Consider the following 22,951-nt stretch of genomic DNA (forward strand, 5'->3'; position numbering starts at 1 on the left):
GATTTTATTTACTTATTTGACAGACAGATCACTAGGAGGCAGAGAGGCAGGCAGAGAGAGAGGAGGAAGCAGGCTCCCTGCTGAGCAGAGAGCCCGATGTGACTGGGGGTTCAATCCCAGGACCCTGGGATCATGACCTGAGCCGAATCCAGAGGCTTTAACCCACTGAGCCACCCAGGCGCCCCAAGGCTGAAGATATTTTATTCTGAAGGGACGATTTTTATCTGAGGTGGGGAAATAATAGAAACTGATGTGCACTGAGGATGGACTAGAGATTTAGGGGCTGGCAGTTATCACACTTTCGCCAGTAGGAAATGAAGGCTGTGAGGAACGACTGGGTGAGTAGGAACAGATTTAAGAGAATATGGAGTGGGACTGCATGTGGGGCTGGATCCCAGGACTCGATCATGACCTGAGCTGAAGGCAGACGCTCAACGGCTAAGCCACCCAGGCGCCACTTTCCCTGCTTGTATTGCCTCTCTCTCTCTGTCTCTGTCAAATAAATAAATAAAATCTTAGAGAGAGAGAGGGACTATAGAGTGAGATATGCAGGGGAGGGGAGGGAAGATAGCACCCTTTGGACTTGGTGAGTTGTAACTGTAGTGCCAACATCCTGGGCCCTGCCTGAGGTCCTGAAATCAGCTGGCTCTAAGAACTTGAGCACAGGTGAGTGATCACCCCCTCCTTTCTTCTTCGTTAAGGAGTTTGGGCTTTGGAGTCAGGCCCGTGAGGGTTCAAACCGCCGTCTGAACTGTGTGTTCCACCAGGGCAAGACTCCGCCTCTTCGGTTTACAGCTATATGCCAAGCGCCTAAAACAGTGTCTGGAACATGGTAGGCGCTCAACAAACATTTGTTGAATGAATGGCGACACGCCAAGCCTCCTTTCCTCATCTGTGAATACTCTATCTGGACCGGTTGTTGCACAAGGAAATCGCCTAGCCCCGAACTTGACGCACAGTAGGCGATCAACAAGTTGTATTTTTCCTTCCCCTCACCAGCAGACAGGGTCCGCAGGCGATGGCAAGAGAAGGGTGTGTGTCCCCGCGCTCCTGCAGCCCCCGCTGGGTGGTGCGGGGCACGCGAGCCCAGAGGGCGGGGTGGGAACGGAGCGGCGGGGAGGGGAGGGGGCGCCGGCCGGCGACTCGCGCCGAGCGGGTCTCCCCGGCTTACGTAAGGCGCGAGTCCCGCGCGGCCGGCTGGGGCTCGGAGTGGGGGCGGGCGGAGGCGGCGCCGCCCAGCGGGATCCGGGCTGGAAGCCTCGCGGAGCGCCGCGTCCCAGCCGAGGTGCGTGTTTATTTGATTGCTTCGGGTGGAGAGGCGACAGGACTCAGGCTTCCCGTGGCGGGGAGCGCCTCGGCCCAATCTCGGCGGAGGTGGGCGCTGGGCGGTCCGTGCGGGCGGCGGGCGGCGGCGACTCCGGAGGGCTGACAGCCGCTGGGGAGGGGCCGCGGCGCAGACTCCGCGCTGCCCACGTGCGAGGGCCGGGGCAGGGGCTCAGCCCCCAGGCCGCCCGGTGCGTGGGGCGACGGGGCGCGCGCGTGGAGTCACCGCCCCTCCCGGCTTCCCCCTCGGTGGAGCCTGGCGCTGGGATGCCAGGCCGCCTAGCCCCTTCCTCGAACGCCGCGTGGGGAGCGAAAGAGGAAAGGCTGGAGGTGGGCCTGGCTGGGCGGCCCTCTGAGCCCCCGAGGTCGACCCCGCCTGGGGCGGGGACTCGGGACTCCTACGGAATCGCGGCGTGGGGGCGAGGAGGGCGGGGATGGGTAGCGTGGCGCCTTTCTCCGCCTTCGAGCCGGCCCCAGCGCGCGGCTGAAGGGAGGGGTTGTCTTCAAAAGTCACTCCTTCCCCCTGCAGGGGCGCCCGGCGAGTCCCCGCGCGAGCGGAGAGTGTCGGAGGCAGAAGGAGCAGCAGCCGCAACAAAGTTCCCGGGGCTTCTGCGAGGCTGCTGTCCGGGTTGCCTGTTTGCCCGCCCCCTCCCTGCCTGGCGAAGGCAATGGCTTCCAAACTCCTGCGCGCGGTCATCCTTGGGCCGCCTGGCTCGGGCAAAGGCACCGTGTGCCAGAGGATCGCTCAGAGCTTTGGCCTCCAGCATCTCTCCAGCGGCCACTTCTTGCGGGAGAACATCAAAGCGAACACCGGTGAGGGGTGGGGGTGCGGGGGCGAGGGGCGGGGGTGAGCCGTAGCGGGGTCGGGTTAGGTCGGGTCTCCTAGGTCCCCGGGCGCCCTTCCCCCGCCCGCGTGCGGTCGTGCAGGCTCGTACGTGCCTGGGAGCATGCAAACGGTGGCCCACGGCCGTGCGGCTTAACCGCGCCCCTGGAGGAGGCCAAGGCCAGCTGGGAGGAGGTTGGGAGGTGCTCGGGGCTCCTCCCGTCTTGGGGAAAAGCCGGTAACCACTCAGACAGCCGAAAAACCCGAGCTTCCCGCTCGCCTTGCCTCTTTAAGGCAAAGCTCTCTGTGCCCACACCTTCCCCGCGCCCCCGGGGAACTGGCGCGCCCCCTGCTCTGGCCGCCCACCTGTGGGAGTCGGGTCCCGCTGCGCGCTGGGGAACCTGTGGCGTTGCGGGTCTCGCAGCCGCGCGCTATTCCTGCCCCTCCGCGCTGCCCGGGGCCTCCGGACAGAGCCATGGTGGCTTTGCAAGGCCTGTCTGTCCGCGGACGCCTTCTAAGGTAAACTCTCACCACGAACTCCCCCTCCTTCCCAAGCCGGGGCCTGGTGGTTGGGAGACTACGTAGTAGAGGCTCGATCTGATAAATTACCTTTTAAATCCTGCTTCCCTGGAAATGGCTTCTTGAGAAAGTCTCCCTTGGCTGGCGTCAAGGGAGGATTTGGGGATGCAGATCGCCTGATCCTTTCGTCTTTCTGTAGGACCCTTCACCCCTCTCCTTCCACCCCACGTCCACCCCAGTTCCTGATGAACTGGCATTAAAAGGCGCGAGGTGACAGCGCGCTAGTGCGTAACCCTTCCGGGATGCATGTGCTCATAATTAGCAACTTCTTTACGGAAACTTGTTAAACGCAGACGGGGTGCTGAACCTTCGCTGCTGTCCTTGGAGGTGACCAGGGTGGTTATTGCCCATCGGTGGGCTAATTATCCAGAGATCTTCATTACAGAAGCACATATTAGTTTGAAGAGGTGGGCGGAGGACTGTGCTGGAAAACGGCATAGAAGCTAGAAATTAAGAAACATCTCCAAGGCAGAGTTTATTCATTATCTCTTAAGCTATTGCAAAAAGCAAGCTTTTATTTTGATTCTCAGAAAGACTGGGCGTCCTGTCCTTCCCCTCCCCAGCCTCTAACGGTGTAGAGTTTTGTGTACCTGGTCGTAGCTTGAATTTTTTCTCACCTCGGATGGGTCTATTTTAATTTTAATACCGCCTTTAGCTGCATTTTACTCTTTTTGTTTTGGAATGCAGTTTGGGGGAAGAGCAATGTGAGCGGGAAGGCTGGCTCTCAGCCGGAGGGTTTTGTGATTGGCTCCGGTTTCTCTGTGGTAGGGAGCCAGAGGCAAGGTGAGGGGAGGAAATGCAATGGCTTTGAGCCCCTTCCTTAACATTTTGTATACCTGCCTTGGGAACTGGTTTCCTTCTGGCATGAAGGACTGCACCTTGTCCATCCCAGACTGGATTAGTGGTGCCCTTCCCATTTTTAAAGAGAATGTGATGGGAAGTAGCTTACTTCTGAACTTTCTTAGAGGTTTTTGAAGGCTTTCCAGATGTTTTCCCTTATTCTCACTTAAAAAAAAAATTTTTTTTTAACTTGCCTTGTTTTTTTGGATTTTAGTTTCTGTTCCCTTTCACATGCCTTCATATTTCCCAGTTTCTCTCTGCTGTAAGACTGTGACTGTTTAGATTTTGTTTTTCTCTTGGGAGCTAAGTAGGTTTTGCATAAACCAATTTAAAAACCGCTTTATCTGCTAAAGAGAAGAAAAACGGAGGGCAACAATTTCTTTTCAAAGTGGCGTGTGTCTGGTGGACTTGGAGGGTGTTCTCAGATTATTTTTCTCACAGAAGGTTGGTTCTAAGAGTCTTCAGGCTCAGTGCATGGTAAATAAAACATTCCACAGTTTATTTTTCCGTTACCTGCTGTTAGCTTTTAGCTAATTTTCTGGTAGAGAAATACAATAGCCCCTCTCTAGGTGCCCCTTTATTAGAGTTGAAGGTTTGAAGGAGCACATGAAGCACAACAAAACCCCAGGAAGTAAAACGTTGGTGGGAACTTGAGTTGGAAATTACCTCAGGCCATCTGCTCCAACCTTGCTTCCAGCATACTCTTGTCCACACAGCCTTCCTGCAGCCACTGCCTTCTGAAAAGCTGCTCATCCAGGGAAGGAAGGGCTACTCACCACGTTCTAGAAGTCTTCCCTTATCTGCCCTGACAGAATTCATTTCTTTACCCTGCACCTAGCTTGATGATGCTGTCACATGCCGTGTGGCAAAAGTCTGTCTGATTCATCCTGTAGATAACTTAAACCAACCATCTGTTATGTGTGGGACAGTGTTCAAGGTACTGAGGACTGTAGCAGTATTTAAGATAATCCTGTGCCCCTTGTTGTCCCTTCTACCTTCACTATGTTCAGTTCCCACTAAAAGAGACTTCGAGGTCAGGGATATGGATGGCGAAGTACCTGGTGCCTAAAGAGAGTTCAGCAAGTCTGTGTTGAAGGTGTAGGAAAGTCAGATAACCTCCAGTAATTGAGTCCATTCTGTTTAATTAGCCTTGACTTATGGTAAAAGTTTGTGTTTACTGTGGATCTGAGATTAGCCCAAGATAGTTGTCACTCATTGGCTCTGCCTCATCTGCCTGGAGCAGTACTACTAAGACTTAATCAAAGACTTTATTTTATTTGAAGGGTGTTGACCCGGATGCCTGGATGGCTCCGTCAGTTAAGTGTCTGCCTTCGGCTCAGGTCATGATCCCAGGGTCCGGGGATCAAGCCCCACATCGGGCTCCCTGCCCAAGAGGGAGTCTGCTGCTCCCTCTCATTTTCCCTCCACATGTGTGCTTGCAGGCGCTCTCTTTCTCAAATAAAATCTTTAAAAAGAAAAAGTGAAGACCCACACCCAAATCTTTGGTTCTCTTTGGTTTTCTTTAGTACTTTGCTGATGTAAATAGAAGGGATAGTTTTCATAGATTGCCAGGAGGGGGATCCTACACTGTGTCACAAGGAATGTTAGCTTTTCAGTGTATGCGCGTACGTGTGTATAAGCATGTGCATGTACACATGACCCACACTTAGTAGTGAGTCCTAGTAAAACTCCTTATCTCTTCTGTTGAGTGATGGTGATGGAAGCCTCCCTCTGAAAGGATGTGAGAATCCTGCTTTAGGGGTTGGACAAAAAATCACATTATTCTGTACTGGATCTACTCTCTCAAGTGCAGGAAAATTGGCAGATTTCCATTTGGAAGCATCCTGGACTTGATTGGGAGAAACAATGTTCAAGAACAAACCTGTTTCTGCTCTTAATATTAACTGCCGCTCTTGCTGGGGTTTGCAGATGGGACCAGCATTTCAAATTAGACTATGGCCTGAGCCTCTTTTCTTTGAAAAGATGACCTAGTTCAGAGGGCTCAGGTTTTTGTTTTGGGTTTTTTTTTTTTTAATTATTTGTTAAGTATAAATGTGTCTTTTCTTATGTAAGAGTGAAAACTTCCAAGCGTTGAAAGATAGAAAGGTTGTATTCAAGATACTTGACAGAGTTGAACAAGGTATCTAAAATAACTTCAAATAGTTAACCTTTGTGTGGATCGTAGAGTGTCTTGGCGTATTACAGGATTTCTAGAATATTCTCTGTTCATTTTTTTTTTTAAGGTTGGTATAGCCCAGGTCAAGGCATTGAGGGAGCAGAAGTCTAACTGAAGACAAAGCACTTGCTGGCACCTAGACACCCCCTCCCAACCTGGGTGGGACAAGTGTGACATTCTTCCAGGAATTTCCCAACTGTCTTAATACCTTGCTAGAGGGAAAACAACCTTCACTTGACAACGCTAGGCTTCTGGGGTCTTGTAGGTATCTTATGGAGGTCCGTCCTCTTTAGCATATGAAAGTTCTTTTAAAACCCAACTCCTGAGAGTATAAGATCCTGGTGCAATAGCTCTTTGTGCCCAGGGCTCCTGTCCTGCCCTCATGCTTTAATAAACAAATGACCCTTTTGCACCAAAGGCATCTCAAGAATTCTTCAAGAATTCTTGGTGGTTGGTTCGAACCTCACCTGTATTCCAAAACCATATCAAAGGGTCTGACCACTTAGGGGCGTCTCTTGTTTCTACAGGTCCGCTCTACAACTTACTTTGTTCTGGCTTCTTTGAGGGTTTTTATGGGCGTTGGAAGAGAACTATTTGTAACTTTTTTTTTTTTTTTAAGATTTTTATTTATTTGAGAGAGAGCATAAGCAGGGAGGGAGGCAGAGGGAAAAGCAGACTCCCTGCTGAGCAGGAAGCCCGGATGTGATGTCCCCTGAGGATATATTTGCATTGGCCACATGCTCAGCCGAATCTGAGCATACTTCCAGTGTGGTCATTTCTCTTTTTTTTTTCTTTTAAGATTATTTGAGAGAGAGTGAGTCCGTGCACCCACCACAGGTACTGGTGTGAGCACAAACAGGAGGGGGCAGAGGGAGAGACAGAAGCAGACTCCCTGCTTAGCAGGGAGTCCTCTGCAGGGCTCAGTCCCAGCACCCTGGGATCATGACCTGAGCTGAAGGCAGACACTTAACTGACTGAGCCACCCAGGTGCTGCCAGTGTGGTCATTGTTTAAATGACCTATATTGGAGTCCTGCCTTGTAGAAAATTTGGAAAGTGTGAATTGGATTGGATTTTAGGGCACTGAAAAGTTATTCAAGGTTTTGAATAGAGTACTGACATGAATGGATTTACTTTCTAAAAGTTGACATTTGGGATGCTGTGTGAAATGACTCCTGTTAAACAGGAGTAGTACCAATAAGACCAGTATAGACTAGAAGAGTGGACCATGGCTGGGTTGGGCAGTAGTGGTGAAGGCAGAAATGAAGGACTTTAGGAAGTGTATGAAAGCCAAGCTGACTGGACAGAGTGAGTTGCTTGGGAGGGGTGATGGAGAGAAAGCAGCCCACAATCAGCCCTAGGATTTTGGCCTGAGCACCTTGGGTGAATGTACCTTTAGGGTTGGACTGGAGCATGCCTAACCAGTCTGGTGTGAAACATTTGAGTGACTTGCTGTTTAGTATGCTCTTATGAACACCACTGTATGTGATTCATTGGGCAAATATACCTTCTGTGACACCAGTTACTAGAAGTAGTAACTACTTCTACTACTACCAGAGTAGTTTTTAAACTGTAGAAGAAGAAGGGAATTTCAAGCTTAGCTTATGAATACCCAGTCAAGGTCTTGGTATAAAAGTTGATAAGATTTGTTCATGCACCACTTTGCTTACTAAATATTCCGTGTAAATACAGATACAGATATGTATACATTGGTAGACATGTATTTAAATTCTTTTGTATGTTTTTGTGTTTTTTTAAAAAAGATTTTATTTATTTATTTGACAGAGAGAGATCCCAAGTAGGCAGAGAGGCAGGCAGAGAGAGAGGGAGGAAAGCAGGCTCCCTGCTGAGCAGAGACCCTGCGATCATGACCTGAGCCAAAAGCAGAGGCTTAACCCACTAAGCCACCCAGGTGCCCCATTTTAATATAGTTTTTATCCCATCTTTTATTTTTCAAGAAAGTAACACGTGCAGATGGCAAAATTTTCTTAAGGACTTATTTATTTGAGGAGTGCGCACACACACGCGCGCACACACACACACACACACACACAACTGGATGGAGTGGGGAGGAGTAGAGGGGTAGGGAGAGAATCCTCAAGTAGACTCCTTGCTGACCATTGAGCCCAACATGGGGCAGGATCCCAGGACCCTGAGATTATTACCTGAGCTGAGATCAAGGGTAGGATGTTTAACAGATTGAGCTATCCAAGGCCCTGAGGGTAAAATTCTCAATTAATACACTAGGAATGGTGTGGAAAGTCTCTTTCCCCTCCTTGACCCCTCCTTCCCCAGTTACTCTCTATAGGGATAGCTACTAGTTACTTTTCTTGGATATTCATCCAGAGAATTTGCATATATACATACAGTATGTATAGGCAGAGCAGAAGCCTCTTTTTTTAAAAGGTACAAATTTGGGGCACCTGAGTGGCTCAGTGGGTTTATCTTCTGCCTTCAGCTCAGGTCATGATCTCAGGGTGCTGGGATTAAGCCCTGCATTGGGCTCTCTGCTGGGTGGGGAAGCTGTGCGCCGTGCCCCCACCCCCGCCCCCGCCGCAGCCTGCCTCTCTACCTGCTTGTGATCTCCGTCAAATAAATAAAAATCTTAAAAAAAAAAATTAAAAGGTACAGATTTATACTTTGTTTTTCAGGTCTTTGTTTAAACTTAGCAGTATAGATTAGATATTGGTTTCTACTAGCAGATTATCAGTTTACCTCATTCGTTTCGAAAAATGGCCACATGCTCTTATTGTATAGCTGTACTGTAGTTCTTCGAACCAGCCATTCTCAGACATTTTATTTTTTTAAATTTTATTTATTTTTTAAATTATTTTTTTAAAAGTATTTATTTATTTATTTATTTGTCAGAGAGAGAGAGAGAGAGCACGTGAGCGCACGTGAGAGAGCGAGCACAGGCAGAGAGGCTGGCAGAGGCAGAGGGAGAAGCAGGCTCCCTGCTGAGCAAGGAGCCCGATGTGGGACTTGATCCTTGGACGCTGGGATCATGACCTGAGCCGAAGGCAGCCACCCAGGCCTCCCCATTCTCAGACATTTTAGTCCCACATTTAAAACTCATTGAGAACTCTGTGGAGTCTTAGATGCAGATTTCTAGATGCTAACTGTATTAGAAGTTACAAAACTGAGAAAGCTAAAAATTACTATGGATTCATTAAAAGTAATAATAAACCCATATTAACATGTTTCTACGAAAAATAACTTTTCCAAAACAAAATCTGAGAAGGGTAATGTTTTTTTCACATATGCACAAATCTCTTCAATGACTGGCTTTGTCATTTTTTTTTTTTTTTAAGCTTTAGTTTGAGAGAGAGAGGGAGTGTGTGCAAGCATGTGCTCACGTACAAGGGAGAGGGAGAGAATGTCAGGCAGACTCTGGGTTGAGTGTGAGCCCTGCATAGGGTTGGATCTCACAACCCTGAGATCATGGCCTGAGCCGAAACCAACGCTCAACTCACTGAGCCACCCAGCTGTTCTGAAAGCTGGATTTTTATAAATTCAGTTTGTATGCTGCATTGTGTTGGTTAAAGTACTAAAACAATATTTGGCTTTACACAGATGTGTAGTTAGACTTTGAAAAAGGGAACTCACCCCTGAAGGGGTGTTTGTGGACCCTTGGTGTCCTTGGACCACACTTGGAGAACTGCTGATTTAACTAGTCTTCTGTTGATAGAATTTAGGGTATCTACAGTCTTTTGGTATACAAAGCATGCTTCTCCGAACATTCTAGAAAATAGGTCTTGTCAACAAATGTGTAAGTGCCAAGCACTGTTGGCTTGTGGGATATGAAGAAGTCAGACAAGGTCTGTGTCCTTTTTTTTTTTTTTAATGATTTTATTTATTTATTTATTTATTTATTTATTTATTTGACAGAGGGAACAGAAGCAGGGGGAATGGGAGAGGGAGAAGCAGGCTTCCTGCTGACCAGGGAGCCCAATGTGGGGCTCAATCCCAGGACCTTGGGATTGTGATCTGAGCTGAAGGCAGATGCTTAATGACTGAGCCACCCAGGTTCCCCAAGACAGGGTCTATTTCCTGAAGGAGCTTCTAAGTTGATAGGCAGAGGCAGGCAAACTAGGAGAAAGGAATAGAGGCTGAAAAGATGTGCATGTGTAGGTCCTGTAGCACATGGGGAAGTGTGACCCACCCAGCACTGAGGAGGCCGTGGGATTAGGGAATGCTTTCTAGATATGACTGCTGAGCTGAGTTTTGACAGATGAGTTCCGCTACCAGGTCAAAAGATAGGATGGTCGTTGCCACCACATAGCTGCACACTTTCTAGAGCTTTCTTGTGGCCCACAAGAGAGCATTGCTTCTGTGTCTTGATCACATCTTTTATGTTACCATTTTGGTCTTTATTCACCTCTTTACTGTCAAATGAAAGGGTAATTATACCTGCTCTGTATTACGTTTTCCAGCTTTCATTACTTGGGCTTGCCTTTGAGATGCACACATACAGCCACATCATAGTTTATGAAGCTTTTAAACTACTGGTTCAGACTCCTCGAACTCAAGTGGCTGCACCTGATCGTGAACCTAGTAGATTGGGTACCAGACTATTAGCTGCACATCCACCTGTTCCAACGGACATACCGAATTGCCTCGTCCCTTAAAATCTACTGAGTAAATTGTGAAATGGTATTATATTAGGCTAGTGTGCTCTTTAACACTCTTGTGTGTAATCCATGTTGTGAGAAGATTTAGGGACTTGGAAATTGGCTTTTCTTAGTATTTTTTTATGATGGGTTGGATGGCTCGATCATGTATCATGTTTCAGCAAACTAGTTTTTTTTTTTTTAAGATTTTATTTATTTATTTGACAGAGAGAGATCACAAGTAGGCAGAGAGGGCAGGCAGAGAGAGAGAGAGGAGGAAGCAGGCTCCCTGCTGAGCAGAGATCCTGATGTGGGACTCGATTCTGGGACCCCGAGATCATGACCTGAGCTGAAGGCAGAGGCCCAACCCACTGAGCCACCCAGGTGCCCCAGCAAACTAGTTTTTTAAAGCATGAGCAGGTAGTAGAGGCTTTGAATTACTCTGTGCTCCCCCTACCTGCCTCACTTTAGTGTTTAGTTCTCGGGTTAGCCTTTAAGACATGGTATGAAAGGTCTCACTTGTCCAGTTTCTCGAAGTGCAGTTAGATGGCTGATGTTATATTTTAACAGTCTGATCTCCAAGTTCCAAGAGTTCTTGTACTGGTTAAATGACAGGCCTGGCAGCAAATATCCCCTTATTTAGCCAGAAAGGCTGATAGTATTGAAATAATGCAAAGTCATTCCTGCTCATCAAATTCCCCAAAGGCTAGAAATCAGTTATTTTCTGTTCTTCAGCATTTTCTTACTGACCAGCCGCCTGTGACTTTGGCACTTTGTAGTTCTTGTGACTTGGTCATTGTAACTGACATTTGCTGTGGGGGTCGGGGAGGTCGAGCGTGTGCTAGGCCCTGCGCTGGCTAATGTATGAATATTGTCCTCTCGTTCACGCACACATCTACAGAGCAGTTGTTAACGCCGTCATGTTACAAGTGAAGAAATGGCCTCAGAGAGGTCGCCGCACTTGCTTTAGGTCAAATAGCTAGTTAAATAGAGAAGCTGGTATTCAAACTTGGGACTCCCTAGGTAGGGTTAAACTGCCCATTAGGTCATGCAGGGTCTCCAATACCTAGTGAAATATCCCCTTCCTGCCTTACAAATAGCACGGGGTGTGGGGGTGCGTACTACAGCTCATCGGTCCACAAGGACACTGAGCTTCAGAAGGCTCTTCAAGGCTAGGCAAGAGGTATGTGGTTTGTTGTTGTTCTGTTCCTAAAACATTTTTATTTAAATCTAAATAAGGAAACCCTGACTTCCTCCCTCCCCCCAAAAAGAGCTCCGAAAGTTCTAAAATAGAAACTTGACGTAATTGTGAGGAGGTAGAAGTTGCCTTTCATTCTAATTGTTAAGACTTCTAGCATAATACCTGAACCCGCTCTTCTGTTAGTCATTTGGCAGATGCTTCTGTGCCTGCAATAGGTAGGAGGAGGATGCAGAAGTACCCTTGAGGCACTTACTCGGGTTCAAGTTCTAGGTTTCACATGATGTTCCTGTGAGTCACGGTGGGATGTGTGTGTGGGTGAAGTGTTGAGGTCATGGACAAGGTGGGGAGGGCATTGTTCAGGGGTGCCTTTCTCCTGGAATGCCTTTCACACTTCCCTAATCTCTCAATTTTCAGTCTCATTGCTTCCGTGAAGATTTTCCACAGCTGTTGCAGCTACACATCGTTTTCTTCCTGAAATTTGTTAGATGCATCTGTACGTCTAATATGGCATTCCTAACCACCTCCCTGGCAGGTGGTCTGTTCTGTAACATCAGTTACAGTCTCTCAGCACCAGAATCGTAAACTTCTTCGTGTCAGTTCAGTTCAGCAAATGTTGCGATAGCCTATTAAGGCAGGAGGGGAGATGTGCTATAAACAAGGGAAAAATAATGAGGGTAACCCTGTGTATGTTATGCCTTATATCCTGTATACTTCTACCACAAAAATATGGTAGTGCAGTGATGGAGGGTGATTGGGAAAACCACTTCAGCCTGTGATGTGAAGTCGGAGAAGGCCTCTCTGAGGAAGTGATGTTTAAGCTGAGCCCTGAGAAAGGGTAGGAGCCAGGTGTGTGAAGATTTGGGGGCAGACGGGACGGCGTGTGGTGAGACTTCATATAGGAGTGAGCTTTTTCCATGGAGGAAAAGAGACAGGTGTTTCTGGAGTGCTGTGAGTCAGGAGAAGGTAGAAGGGAGGCTGGGAGGATTGGCATAGGGGCTTGAGGGATGATTGGGGGAGTTTGGCCTTGCACGGCTAGTGGATGAGAAGTGGCTGGGGTTTTGTTGTTACTGTTAACTAGTTTTTAATGTCTTAACAGCTTTACTGAGAGATAACTTGAATATAGGAGCATTTATCCTTATAAAGCATAAAAACCTAAAGCATAAGTGTCCTTAGAGAATCCTGCAACCATCATCACATCACTGCTGTCTAATTGGAGAACATTTTCATTACCCCAGAAAGAAACCCTGTGTCCATTAGTAGTCGTTCCCCATTTTCCCCCTCCCTCCAGCCCCTGGTAATCACTAATTGACTTTCCCTTTGTATGGATTTGCCTACTCTGGATATTTCTTGTAAATGGACTCATACAAGATGTGACTTTGTATCTCGCTTCTTTCACTGAGCATGTTTTCAAGGTTCAACTTTGTTCATCGGTGTAGTTATGTATCAGTATTTCATTCCTTTTTATCCCTAGATAATCTCCTGTCATATGGGCATACCACATTTTGTTTCTTGATTCATTATTTAAAGGACACTTGGGTTGTTAACTGCTATGAACATTAGTATACAAATTTTTGTGTGCATATATGTTTTCATCTCTCCTAGGTGTATATACACATAGGAGTGGAGTTGCTGAGTCATATGGTAACACCATGTTTAACATTTTGAGGAACTGCCAGCTGTTTTCCAAAGCAGCTCAACCATTTTATATTCCCACCAACAATGAATGAGGGTTCCAATGTCTTTACATTCTTGCCAGCACTTGTTAATGTATGTCTTTTTGGTTTTCACCACCCTAGTGAATGTGAAGTGGTATCTCTCTGTGATTTCAGTTTATATTTCCCTAAGGACTAATGACACTGAACATCTCATTTGCTGTTGACTATCTGTATATCTTCTTTGGAGAATGTCTATTGCAGATGTGGCTCATTTGTTCCTTCATTGTTGGGTTCTTTATATATTCTGGATACTAGGTATATGATTTGTAGATATTTTCTTCTTTTCTCTTTTTTTTTTAACCTTTTTTTTTTTTAAAGATTTTATTTATTTATTTGACAGGTAGAGATCACAAGTAGGCAGAGAGACAGGCAGAGAAAGAGGAGGAAGCAGGCTCCCCACTGAGCAGAGAGCCCGATGCAGGGCTTGATCCCAGGACCCTGAGATCATGACCAGGGCTGAAGGCAGAGGCTTAATCCACTGAGCCACCCAGGCGCTCCTTTTTTTTTAACCTTTCTTGATGTTTTCCTTAGAAACACACAGGTCTTTAAATTTGATGAAGTCCAATTTATCTTTTTTTGTTTGTTTGTTTCATTGCCTAATCCAAGGTAAAGCCCTTGTTTCAAAATTTGGGACTGGCAATCAGATTACCATTTAAATAGATCATCCAGGCTATTTGGAAACTGGATTGGAAGGTTCTAGAGTGAAAGTAGGGAGAACAAACCAAAAAAAACATCCATAAGTTCTTGTTATATCGGTGTATTCCAGTACACTTGTTAATAGGAGTAAAAAGTGGTCTCTACTTTTAAGGAATTCATAAGGTAAAACATACACCCAATTAATTGTTTTATAAGGCAGATTATCCTGAGTGCTATTTAAAAAAGAATGAATTTTTTTTTAAAGGAACACTGAAGTTACTTGTATAAACTTACTGATTTCTTTTTGTATCTCCAATATCTAACATACAGTTAGTGCTTAATAGTTGTTTTATGAACTTCTGGATGACACAACACATCAGTGAAAGCTGAGGGAGAGATTGCATTAGAACTGAGCCTTGAGGGGATGTGGGAAAGGTACTGGCAGGTCGAAAGTGGGAACAGGATGTTATTGTTGGAGGGATCATATCTGAGAGGAGGTGATTCAAATTAAGGGTATTTTGACTGAAACCTAGAGGTGGTAGAATTATGTAGGCATGGAAATTAGAATAGTCCTTTGCGGGGCACCTGGGTGGCTCAGTGGGTTAAAGCCTCTGCCTTCAGCCCAGGTCATAATCTCAGGGTCCTGGAGCCCCGCATCGGGCTCTCTGCTCAGCAGGGAGCCTGCTTCCTCCCTGCCTCTCTGCCCACCTGTGATCTCTGTCTGCCGAACAAATAAATAAAATCTTAAAAAAAAAAAAAAAAGAATTGTCCTTTGGGACTTAGATGTAATTCCAGATTGAGTTTATAAATAGGAAGGTGCCTGGGAGTCAGTGCCTTCCTCAAACTCCTTTAGTGGCACGATTGTCATTTCTCGTAGGGAAGTATAGTGTGGGTTGTAGTGGAGAGAAAGTGGAGTATACCTAAGATGGTGGCCAACAGTTTTGATCAGGTATAGGGTAGAAGTAATGGAAACGGGGATTTGGGAGATGCTGAGGTAGTGACAGTAGCACGTAGCACCTAATAGAATTGATTGTGCCTGCGAATGCTGGGAAGGGCAGAGCCAAATGCAACCCTTCAAAGGGTTGAGCTTCAACGATGGTCGGGAAAAGTGGCCCCATTTAACGAAGGAGGGCAGTCGGGTGTTGGGGTGATGACAAGTTTAACACACCTGCAGGAAGTTCCAGGTGGAAGTTCTCTGGTGGGTTTTGGTGCAGCAAGTGATAGGCTCCGGCAGTTGGCTGTGAGGCATAGAGGAAATAAGGTTGGGCTTTGGAGTCTGTCATACCTCTGGCTCCATCTCTTCCTGGCTTGGTAAACTTTGGGGAAGTTATTTAACTTGATTTCCTCCTTTGTATGAACCGCCCCCTCACAGGACTGTTGGGAGGATCAGACGGGGTCGTCTCTGTAAAATGCCCGACAAGTAGGAAGGTTCTCTCTTCGGTTTGTTTCCTTCTTCCATGGAGTCATAATACTTTGATTTCTTTGAAAATCTTCTTCAGTAAATGTGGTGCTTTGAATGGAATCACTGGCATAATCCAGTGGGATTTAGGCAGTATATAGGGTGTGTGTGTGTGTGTGTGTGTGTGTGTTGTGTGTGTATATATTATGTGTGTGTATGTGTACCAGTGGAGCCTACAAGCACTGTTTTTAAACTATTAATTGTCTTGTCCTCCTATTTTTTTTAAACTAGTCTTGTTTCCATTCTTGTCCAAACAAAAATACTTACCCTAAAGTTATGTGTGTATGTCTTTTGGAAGCCTTCCTGGACCCAAAATTGCTTTTTAGAAATTGTGCCATCCTCTTTTTTTTTTTTTTTTTTTAAAGATTTTATTTATGTATTTGAAAGAGAAAGCACAGAGACAGGGGAAGAAGCAAGACTCCCAGCTGACTGAGCACGAGCCTGATGTGGGACTTGATCTCAGGGCCCTGGGATCATGTCCTGAGCCAAAAGCAGATGCTTAACTGACTGAGCCACACAAGCGTCCCAAAATTGTGTCATTAAGATGAGCATTTTTCTACCTTTACCTGTTTGTCTGATTGGTTAGATTTTCTCAGGGTCTTTTAATGTTCTGGACTGCTGATACGTCTGATTCGGCTTTTGGTTTGCTTTGTTTAAATCCTAAATTCTAACTCAACTGCTTATGTATTTTTTCTTCTGTGGACTTCTGTAGATCTTGGTAAAAATAGCCAATGTAGTTTGTGGGAGAACTATAAAATATCGATTGCGTATATGAGTACAGCTTCCTAATTTTCTTAAAATGCTAACTATAAATACTGTCTCAGGACACAATTTAGTTTTTCCATGAGGGACATTGATTTTTAACTTGCGTTATTTCAGTGGCTTAGTTTTAAAAAAATCAAGAATCTAGCTTGGAATACAGTGAAAGTGCAAGACTTCCTTCCTGTTGAGCTCAGAGTTTTGTTTTAGTTTTCTGTGGTTTTTAGGAGCTAAACACTATGCATAACAATGAATGTGCTAAGTTTAATTATTCCATTTCTTAATGTCTTAGAATTGGAAGGGATTTGAGTCCTTCTGTCCAAGTGGCCATTCTCTACTGGGTCCCTTCTGTAGCCGCTGACAGCCAGCTCACCTCCTCTGGAGGCAGATTTTTTTATTGCTGGCAGGTCTGGTTGTTGGAAGATCTTTTTCTTTGTACTGAGATGAAAGCCAGTCCTTGAAACGTCATCCGTAAACTGTGGTCCACTTGTCCACCTTCACTCTTTTGGTGTCACACACATTAAATCCAGTAACTCTGCAGACAATTGGAAATAGTTGCTAGGTACCACTTCACTGAATGAAGTCCTCTTTTTCACCACCCTCAAAAGAATAGTCCTCCATGATGACTTTTCTAGATTCTTTTCAGCCTGGTTTCATTTTGATCCTTTTAAACTGTGATGGCCTCCATCAGTAACAACTGGCCAAATATGGTAGGACCATTGTAGCTGTCATGGCTTGACTTCTAAATTCTCAGTGTTTCTGAATAGTGTCCTGCGCTGAGCACGGTAGCTCAGTTAGCCTTGGAGAGCCCGCGGTACGTGAGGCTGTCTCCAAACCTATGGGCAGACACCAGCTACTCAAGGCTACTGCATGCAGTCTGTAGTCCTGTCCTTTGAGTGATCTTCCATCTCCCCCTTGGTTCGTTCTGAGGATGGCTAAAAGTATTAGGGACAAATTAGATAAATACTGGGGGTTTGGTGGAATGGCCACTTAGCCTAAATATCATAGGACATTGATCCATGTGATGAACAAATCATGAGTAAATTGGCCCAGGTTGTCATTAATTATGATTTATTTGAATAATTTTCACGTATTATTTATTTCCTAAAATCGAGGACTCTGATTTTATGCTGAATGCCTTTGTTCATTCAAAGCTCTGAGAGGTGGTGTTTGTCTTTAAGAGTGTGGGCTCTGAGCTACATAGCTGGCTGGGTTTGGAATCTGACTTGGCGACCCTTGCACCGCAATCTTGGGCGAAGTAGGTAACCTTTTTGTGTTGACTCATTTATGAAGGAGAGTAACGGTGTGGCTACCTCACAGGATCTTTTCGTGAGTATTAAGTTAATATGTGCTGGCAGAGCTGAGGCCATGGTCAGGTGAGTGAAGCACTGTCCTTGGATGAAATTTTAAGGGGGTGCCCAGAAAACTCAGTAAGTGAGAGAAGTGGGGTTGTTCAGTGCACTAAAAGGAACAAAACGCAACATTTTAAAAAGATAAAAGACCAGACCTGACAGATTGAGGCAGGACTAAAATGCGTGAGAGTGAGTTGTATAAATGAGTTGGATCGATTTTCATTGTGGATTTTTTTTTTTTGGACTATTTTTGATACTTTAAAATATGACACTAAAGGGGCGCCTGGGTGGCTCAGTGGGTTAAAGCCGCTGCCTTCGGCTCGGGTCATGATCCCAGGGTCCTGGGATGGAGCCCCACATCAGGCTCTCTGCTCAGCAGGGAGCCTGCTTCTTCCTCTCTCTCTGCCTGCCTCTCTGCCTACTTGTGATCTCTGCCTGTCAAATAAATAAATAAAATCTTAAAAAAAAAATATGGCACTAAAATATTAGTTATCTTGATTCCTGGAGTTCGGCGTTTTTGAGTGTCTCAGCCTCTGATCTTAGTTGGCCAGTGTGTGGTGTTAGTTATTAGTGGTTGATTGCAGTGATGTTAGTTTTGTAGAGGAAATGCATTTAAGAGCCTTGTGGAAAGATTCCCCCCCTCCCCCATGACTGCTCTATTAGGTTGTCTCAGGGCCAGTCCAGATCTCCTTGTCAAGGTCAGTTTTACATTTTGAATGACATGTTATGAACACTGCTGGAGCTCAAACCCTGGAGAATAAAAAATGCATGCACTTAGCTTATGTCTAGAGGAATGCAGCCAAGCCAAACAGCCCTGAAACATTGCATTTCCTTCAGGGCCAGGATCAGGAAAGACAGCCACAGATGGTTGGCTGAGCCGGAGCTGGAACTGCTGTTGGGCGGCGTGAGATGTTCGAAGTGGCAGAAACCAGGAACCCTTTGCGGGGTGGGAAGTGGTGTTTCTAGAAGTTAAATTAAGATGCTAGAATCTTTCTCTAATTCTGGTTCTGCTCTAGTTTGCCTTTGGTTATACAGACCCGATACAAACATGTTTTGGAAATCTGTTTCATGGTTACTGGCCAGTGAAAGGCAAAAAAAAAAAAAAAGTTGCAGGATCCATTTTTAAAGCTTTGTTCTTGACAGTTGAAGTGTTACACAAGGCAAGGCAAAGCTGTCTGTTAGGACATGATCCCTATTAAGGTGCCTGCCCGCCTGCTTGCTTTCCTTCTTCCCTGCCTTCCTTCCTTCATTCCTTCCTTTGTCTTTTTTCTTTTTGATACAGATTCATCCCATGTTGCTTTTTTACACAAAGTAGAAGGAGTTGCTCTTAAAAGGTCACATGAACTGGATCTTGCTGATATTTTGCATAAAATCTGTGGAGCCGGATAATAGCACTATAGCAGTTACCATGGACTTGTTCATGTTTAAATTTGCCTGAAGATATTTTATCAATTTTGTTTTGAGATTGCAAAGAAGTGGAATCCAGTGATACACTTAAGAAGTGGAATGAGTTTAAAACCCAACTTTCCGGGACGCCTGGGTGGCTCAGTGGGTTAAAGCCTTTGCCTTCGGTTCAGGTCATGATCCTGGGATCGAGCCCGCATCTGGCTCTCTGCTCAGCAGGGAGCCTGCTTCTTCCTCCACACTCTCTCTCTCTGCCTACTTGTGATCTCTGTCTGTCAAATAAATAAATAAAATCTAAAAAAAAAAAACAACTTTCTTTTGTTGGCTGCCGCCTGACTTTGATGCCTTGCTCTGAAACCGCTCTGCTGTGTGAGTCTGATCATTTGTGGAGACTCCCGGTATCTTCTGGCTTTGCATTGGGAAGAAAAAAAAAAAGAGTTGGAAAATTCTTGTCTCAGAAGAATGTATGTCACCGCTGTACCAATTTTTAGAGAACAGCTGTGGCAGCTGCTTTGTTGTCCTCCATTCATTTGGCAGGTGGAGAAAGTGGGAAAGTTTTAAAGTGAGTTCTAAAATTAGTGTGTCTGGTGGAGCATTCAGTTTCTTGTATATGCTGCTTGGAATAACATTGTGAGCCGATGCAGAGACTTGACAGTAAACTTAGGGGTTGAAACCAAGCGGCCGGTACCTTGGTGGCCGTTGGGTTTATAAGCCAAACATCCTTAGATGTCTAGGAACTTAACGCTTGGAGTAGGGACAGCTGCGGCAGTCAGTCATCGTGAGCTGACAGCAATCCTTGGTTTAATGGGCGGAGTTTAATGTTTCCTGTCCGGTGACTTACCGAGGCAGGCTGGCGGCGGTCTGAGGGTCCTTGGCTTTGCGCAGGATGGAAATCAAACAGGGAAGTGAGAGCAGAGTTTATTGAAGATATAGAGAGAGGACAGATACGGACAGAGCATTGGGGAGACTATGACAGGAGAGAGAGTCTTGTCTTGGCTGGGCCTGGGGGTTTTATTGAGGACTGCGGTCTGGTGTGTGTGCCCTCACAGACATCCAGGAAATGGTCTCCATCAGTCACTTATATCTTGAGCCCCGGGGGTCTTGGTGTCAGGGTGTCTGGAGTCAGTGCTCTTGGAGAACCTTCTTGACAGCCTCTAGATGTTATCTGTCATGCTGGAAGATTCCAAAGAAATCGTTAACTCCTTGACCTTTACAAGGAGGACATGCGTTATCAGTACCATAAGCCTGTGTAGGGAGAGGGTGGAGGTCCCAGCAAGAACAGAGGCAGGAGAATGAGCAGATTCCTGCATGATGAGGTACCTTCAGGTTCTCTTATCTCATGACCAGCTTGTACTTGGATTAGTTAGGCCCAAGGTGAAATGCCATGTCTTCTTCTCTTCCTCCTCACTGTTTCTTTTCTGCTTCTGGGCCAGCTTGCACTTCGTTGTAAAGCGATTTGTCCACCGTAAATCCTGGTTGTTGGTGTTGAATCATGATGTGTGGCATGGGAGTGACTGCACAGCATGGGACAGGCGTTCTCTCTGGTGGGGGTGATCTGTAACTATGGGAAATGGTCCGTGGTGCTTGACGGGTCCTCTAGCATTACCCATTGAATCAGAAAGACCTGGATCCTCACCACTTATGTGGTGGGCACACAGTGGTCTACTCCACCATTTACAGTGCCGCCCACACCCCTATAACCTCTTCTTAGATGTCATGCTTCTCTAGGGGTCTTCACTTCCTTTTCAGTCTTGTAAGGGCCACCCTTTTTCTGCATTCCTTCGTCCCCTGTTGGCCATTACCTATATTTTCTTCTCCCAAAGGACCCCTCATATGAGATGGTCATATTGAGTTTTGGGCATGATGTTTGGAGTGAGTTGATGGGGCATGTTGGATGCCACTATCCTAACACCTGTCAGCCGTTCTTCACACACACCCCCTAGTTCTGTCAGCCCGTCCCCTAGTTCAGAGTTAATGTGTTACTTTCTTGCTCTTTTTCTTTCTGGAGTATTTGCTTGCTCTCTCTCTCCATCTATCTATCCCCCAGCTTTCAGTCCTCCAATACCTGTTACTTTCTTTCGTTCTTTCTTTCTTTTTTTTTTTTTTTTTAAGATTTTATTTATTCATTTGACAGACAGAGATCACAAGTAGGCAGAGAGGCAGGCAGAGAGAGAGGAAGGGAAGCAGGCTCCCTGCTGAGAAGAAAGCCCGATGATGTGGGGCTCAATCCCAGGATCCTGGGATCATGACCTGAGCAGAAGGCAGAGACTTTAACCCACTGAGCAACCCAGGCGCCCCCATAGGAAGGTTTTATAGGATAAAAACAAGAAAGAAAAAGGAAACTATCTGACTGGGTGGGGCCACAGAGTCAACCTTCTTTCTGGTGAGAAGGCCCAGAGCTGGCCTGGCCTCTTTGGATACTGGCTGACAAAATACACTGCTTTTCTGGTCACAGGGAGCAGTTACAGAGGCACAAAAATTATCTTAAGTTTCAGTTTGCTGACATAGGACAGTGTGCACAAGTGGTTCCATCTTGGGCCTAGAAACTTACATCAACGCTATCGTCAGGCACATTTTTTTTCTTATATTTTATTTCTTTGACAGAGAGAAAGAGAGAGGACAGCAGAGGGGAGCAGAAGGCAGAAGAGAGAGGGAGAAGTAGGCTCCCCACTGAGCAAGGAGCCCAACAAGGGGCTCAGTCCCAGGACCCTGGGATCATGACCTGAGCCAAAGGCACATGCTTAAGTCACTGAGCCATCCCATCACCTAAGGGGCACATTTTAAAAAATTAAGTATTGGACCAAACATTATTCTAATCCCATATATGCATTACCTCATTTAATTCTTACCACATTCGGAGGCCGTACCATTATTATTCTTGCTTTGCAGCTGAAGAAATGGATCTACAAAGTGACTGAGCCACGTGCCGGCTGGCTTCCGGCTGGCTTCCCAGGAAGTGGGATCAGAGCCCACACTCAGCCGAAGGTCCAGCAAACCTGCAGCTTCCCACGCCCACCAAGCCTACTTCCACTTCCTCAAGCCATTGATCTCTTCCAGTTCTTCCCACTCTTGAATCCTCTGTTCAACCATCTACCCTCCCCTCTGAAGGAGACCACCACAAGGGCAGGTCTTGTTCAGCTGAGTGACTTAAACTAAGCCTCAAGGTGCAAAGGATTCCTTCAATATTTTTAAGCTGAATAAGTAAATAAATAAAGATGGGATTTTTTAAAAAGAGAAGAAAGAGGGACAGCTGGGTGGCTCAGTGGGTTAAGCCTCTGCCTACACCTCACGTCATGATCCTAGGGTGCTGGGATCGAGCCCCGCATCGGGCTCTCTGCTTGGCGGGGAGCCTGCTTCCCTCTGTCTCTCTCTGCCTACTTGTGATCTCTGCCTGACAAATAAACAAAATCTTTAAAACAACAAAAAAAGCCTTCCTACCTTCTGCCTCATTTTGTAGTTCTCTGAAAGACTGTCCAGTTCATGTAGTGTTAAATGAAACTTGTTTGTACAACCTAAGTTGTCCTCTTTAATCCTTTTTTCTTTAACAAAAAAAGTTTTTTTAGTTTAAGCTCGCAATTGAGAATATACTTACAAATACATAAAACTGACACACCCATCCAAAAATGTACAATATTCTCCCTTTTTGTGTACAAAACACTTCTGTGCATATAATACTTTTTTTAGTTTTAAGAAAGCAAAATAGTGGTCTTGACAGCAGTGTGCTTGGCTCTCTTCCAGCACCTCATATGTGTTAAGTTACGTGCTTCTGGTATTATTTTCCTGTTAACACTCTAGTTAGTTCGTTGGTCATTGATTTTATTCAAGTTCCAGTTAGCTCACATACAGTGGTTTCAGGTGTACAATATAGCGATTGAATACTTCCATACAAGTGTGCTCCTTAATCCCCGTCACCTACTTCTCCTGTGCTCCCACCCACCTCCCCTCTGGTAACTGTCAGGTTGTTCTCTAGAGTGAAGAATCTGTTTCTAGGTTTCTCTCTCTCTTTTTTTTCCTTTTGCTCCTTTGTTTTGTTTTTTAAATAACACATATGAGTGAAATCACATGGTAATTAGTTT

At 45.8% G+C, this 22,951-nt stretch overlaps 1 protein-coding gene across 5 annotated transcripts in view; it reads left to right on the forward strand.

Moving 5' to 3' along the window:
- The first annotated feature begins 1,199 nt into the window (after window positions 1-1,199).
- The window catches only part of AK4 (adenylate kinase 4), a 67,505-nt gene continuing 45,753 nt past the window's right edge, over window positions 1,200-22,951 (forward strand). Inside the window, exons 1-2 of one of the 5 annotated variants that reach the window (XM_059374995.1) lie at window positions 1,200-1,285; window positions 1,853-2,136. In XM_059374995.1, coding sequence (XP_059230978.1) covers window positions 1,992-2,136 — 145 coding nt within the window. In that variant the 5' untranslated portion in view covers window positions 1,200-1,285; window positions 1,853-1,991. The other 4 variants (XM_059374992.1, XM_059374993.1, XM_059374994.1 and 1 more) reach the window with 4 other exon arrangements.

This window comes from Mustela nigripes, chromosome 14, assembly GCF_022355385.1.
Source record: "Mustela nigripes isolate SB6536 chromosome 14, MUSNIG.SB6536, whole genome shotgun sequence".
NCBI classification, from domain to species: domain Eukaryota; kingdom Metazoa; phylum Chordata; class Mammalia; order Carnivora; family Mustelidae; genus Mustela; species Mustela nigripes.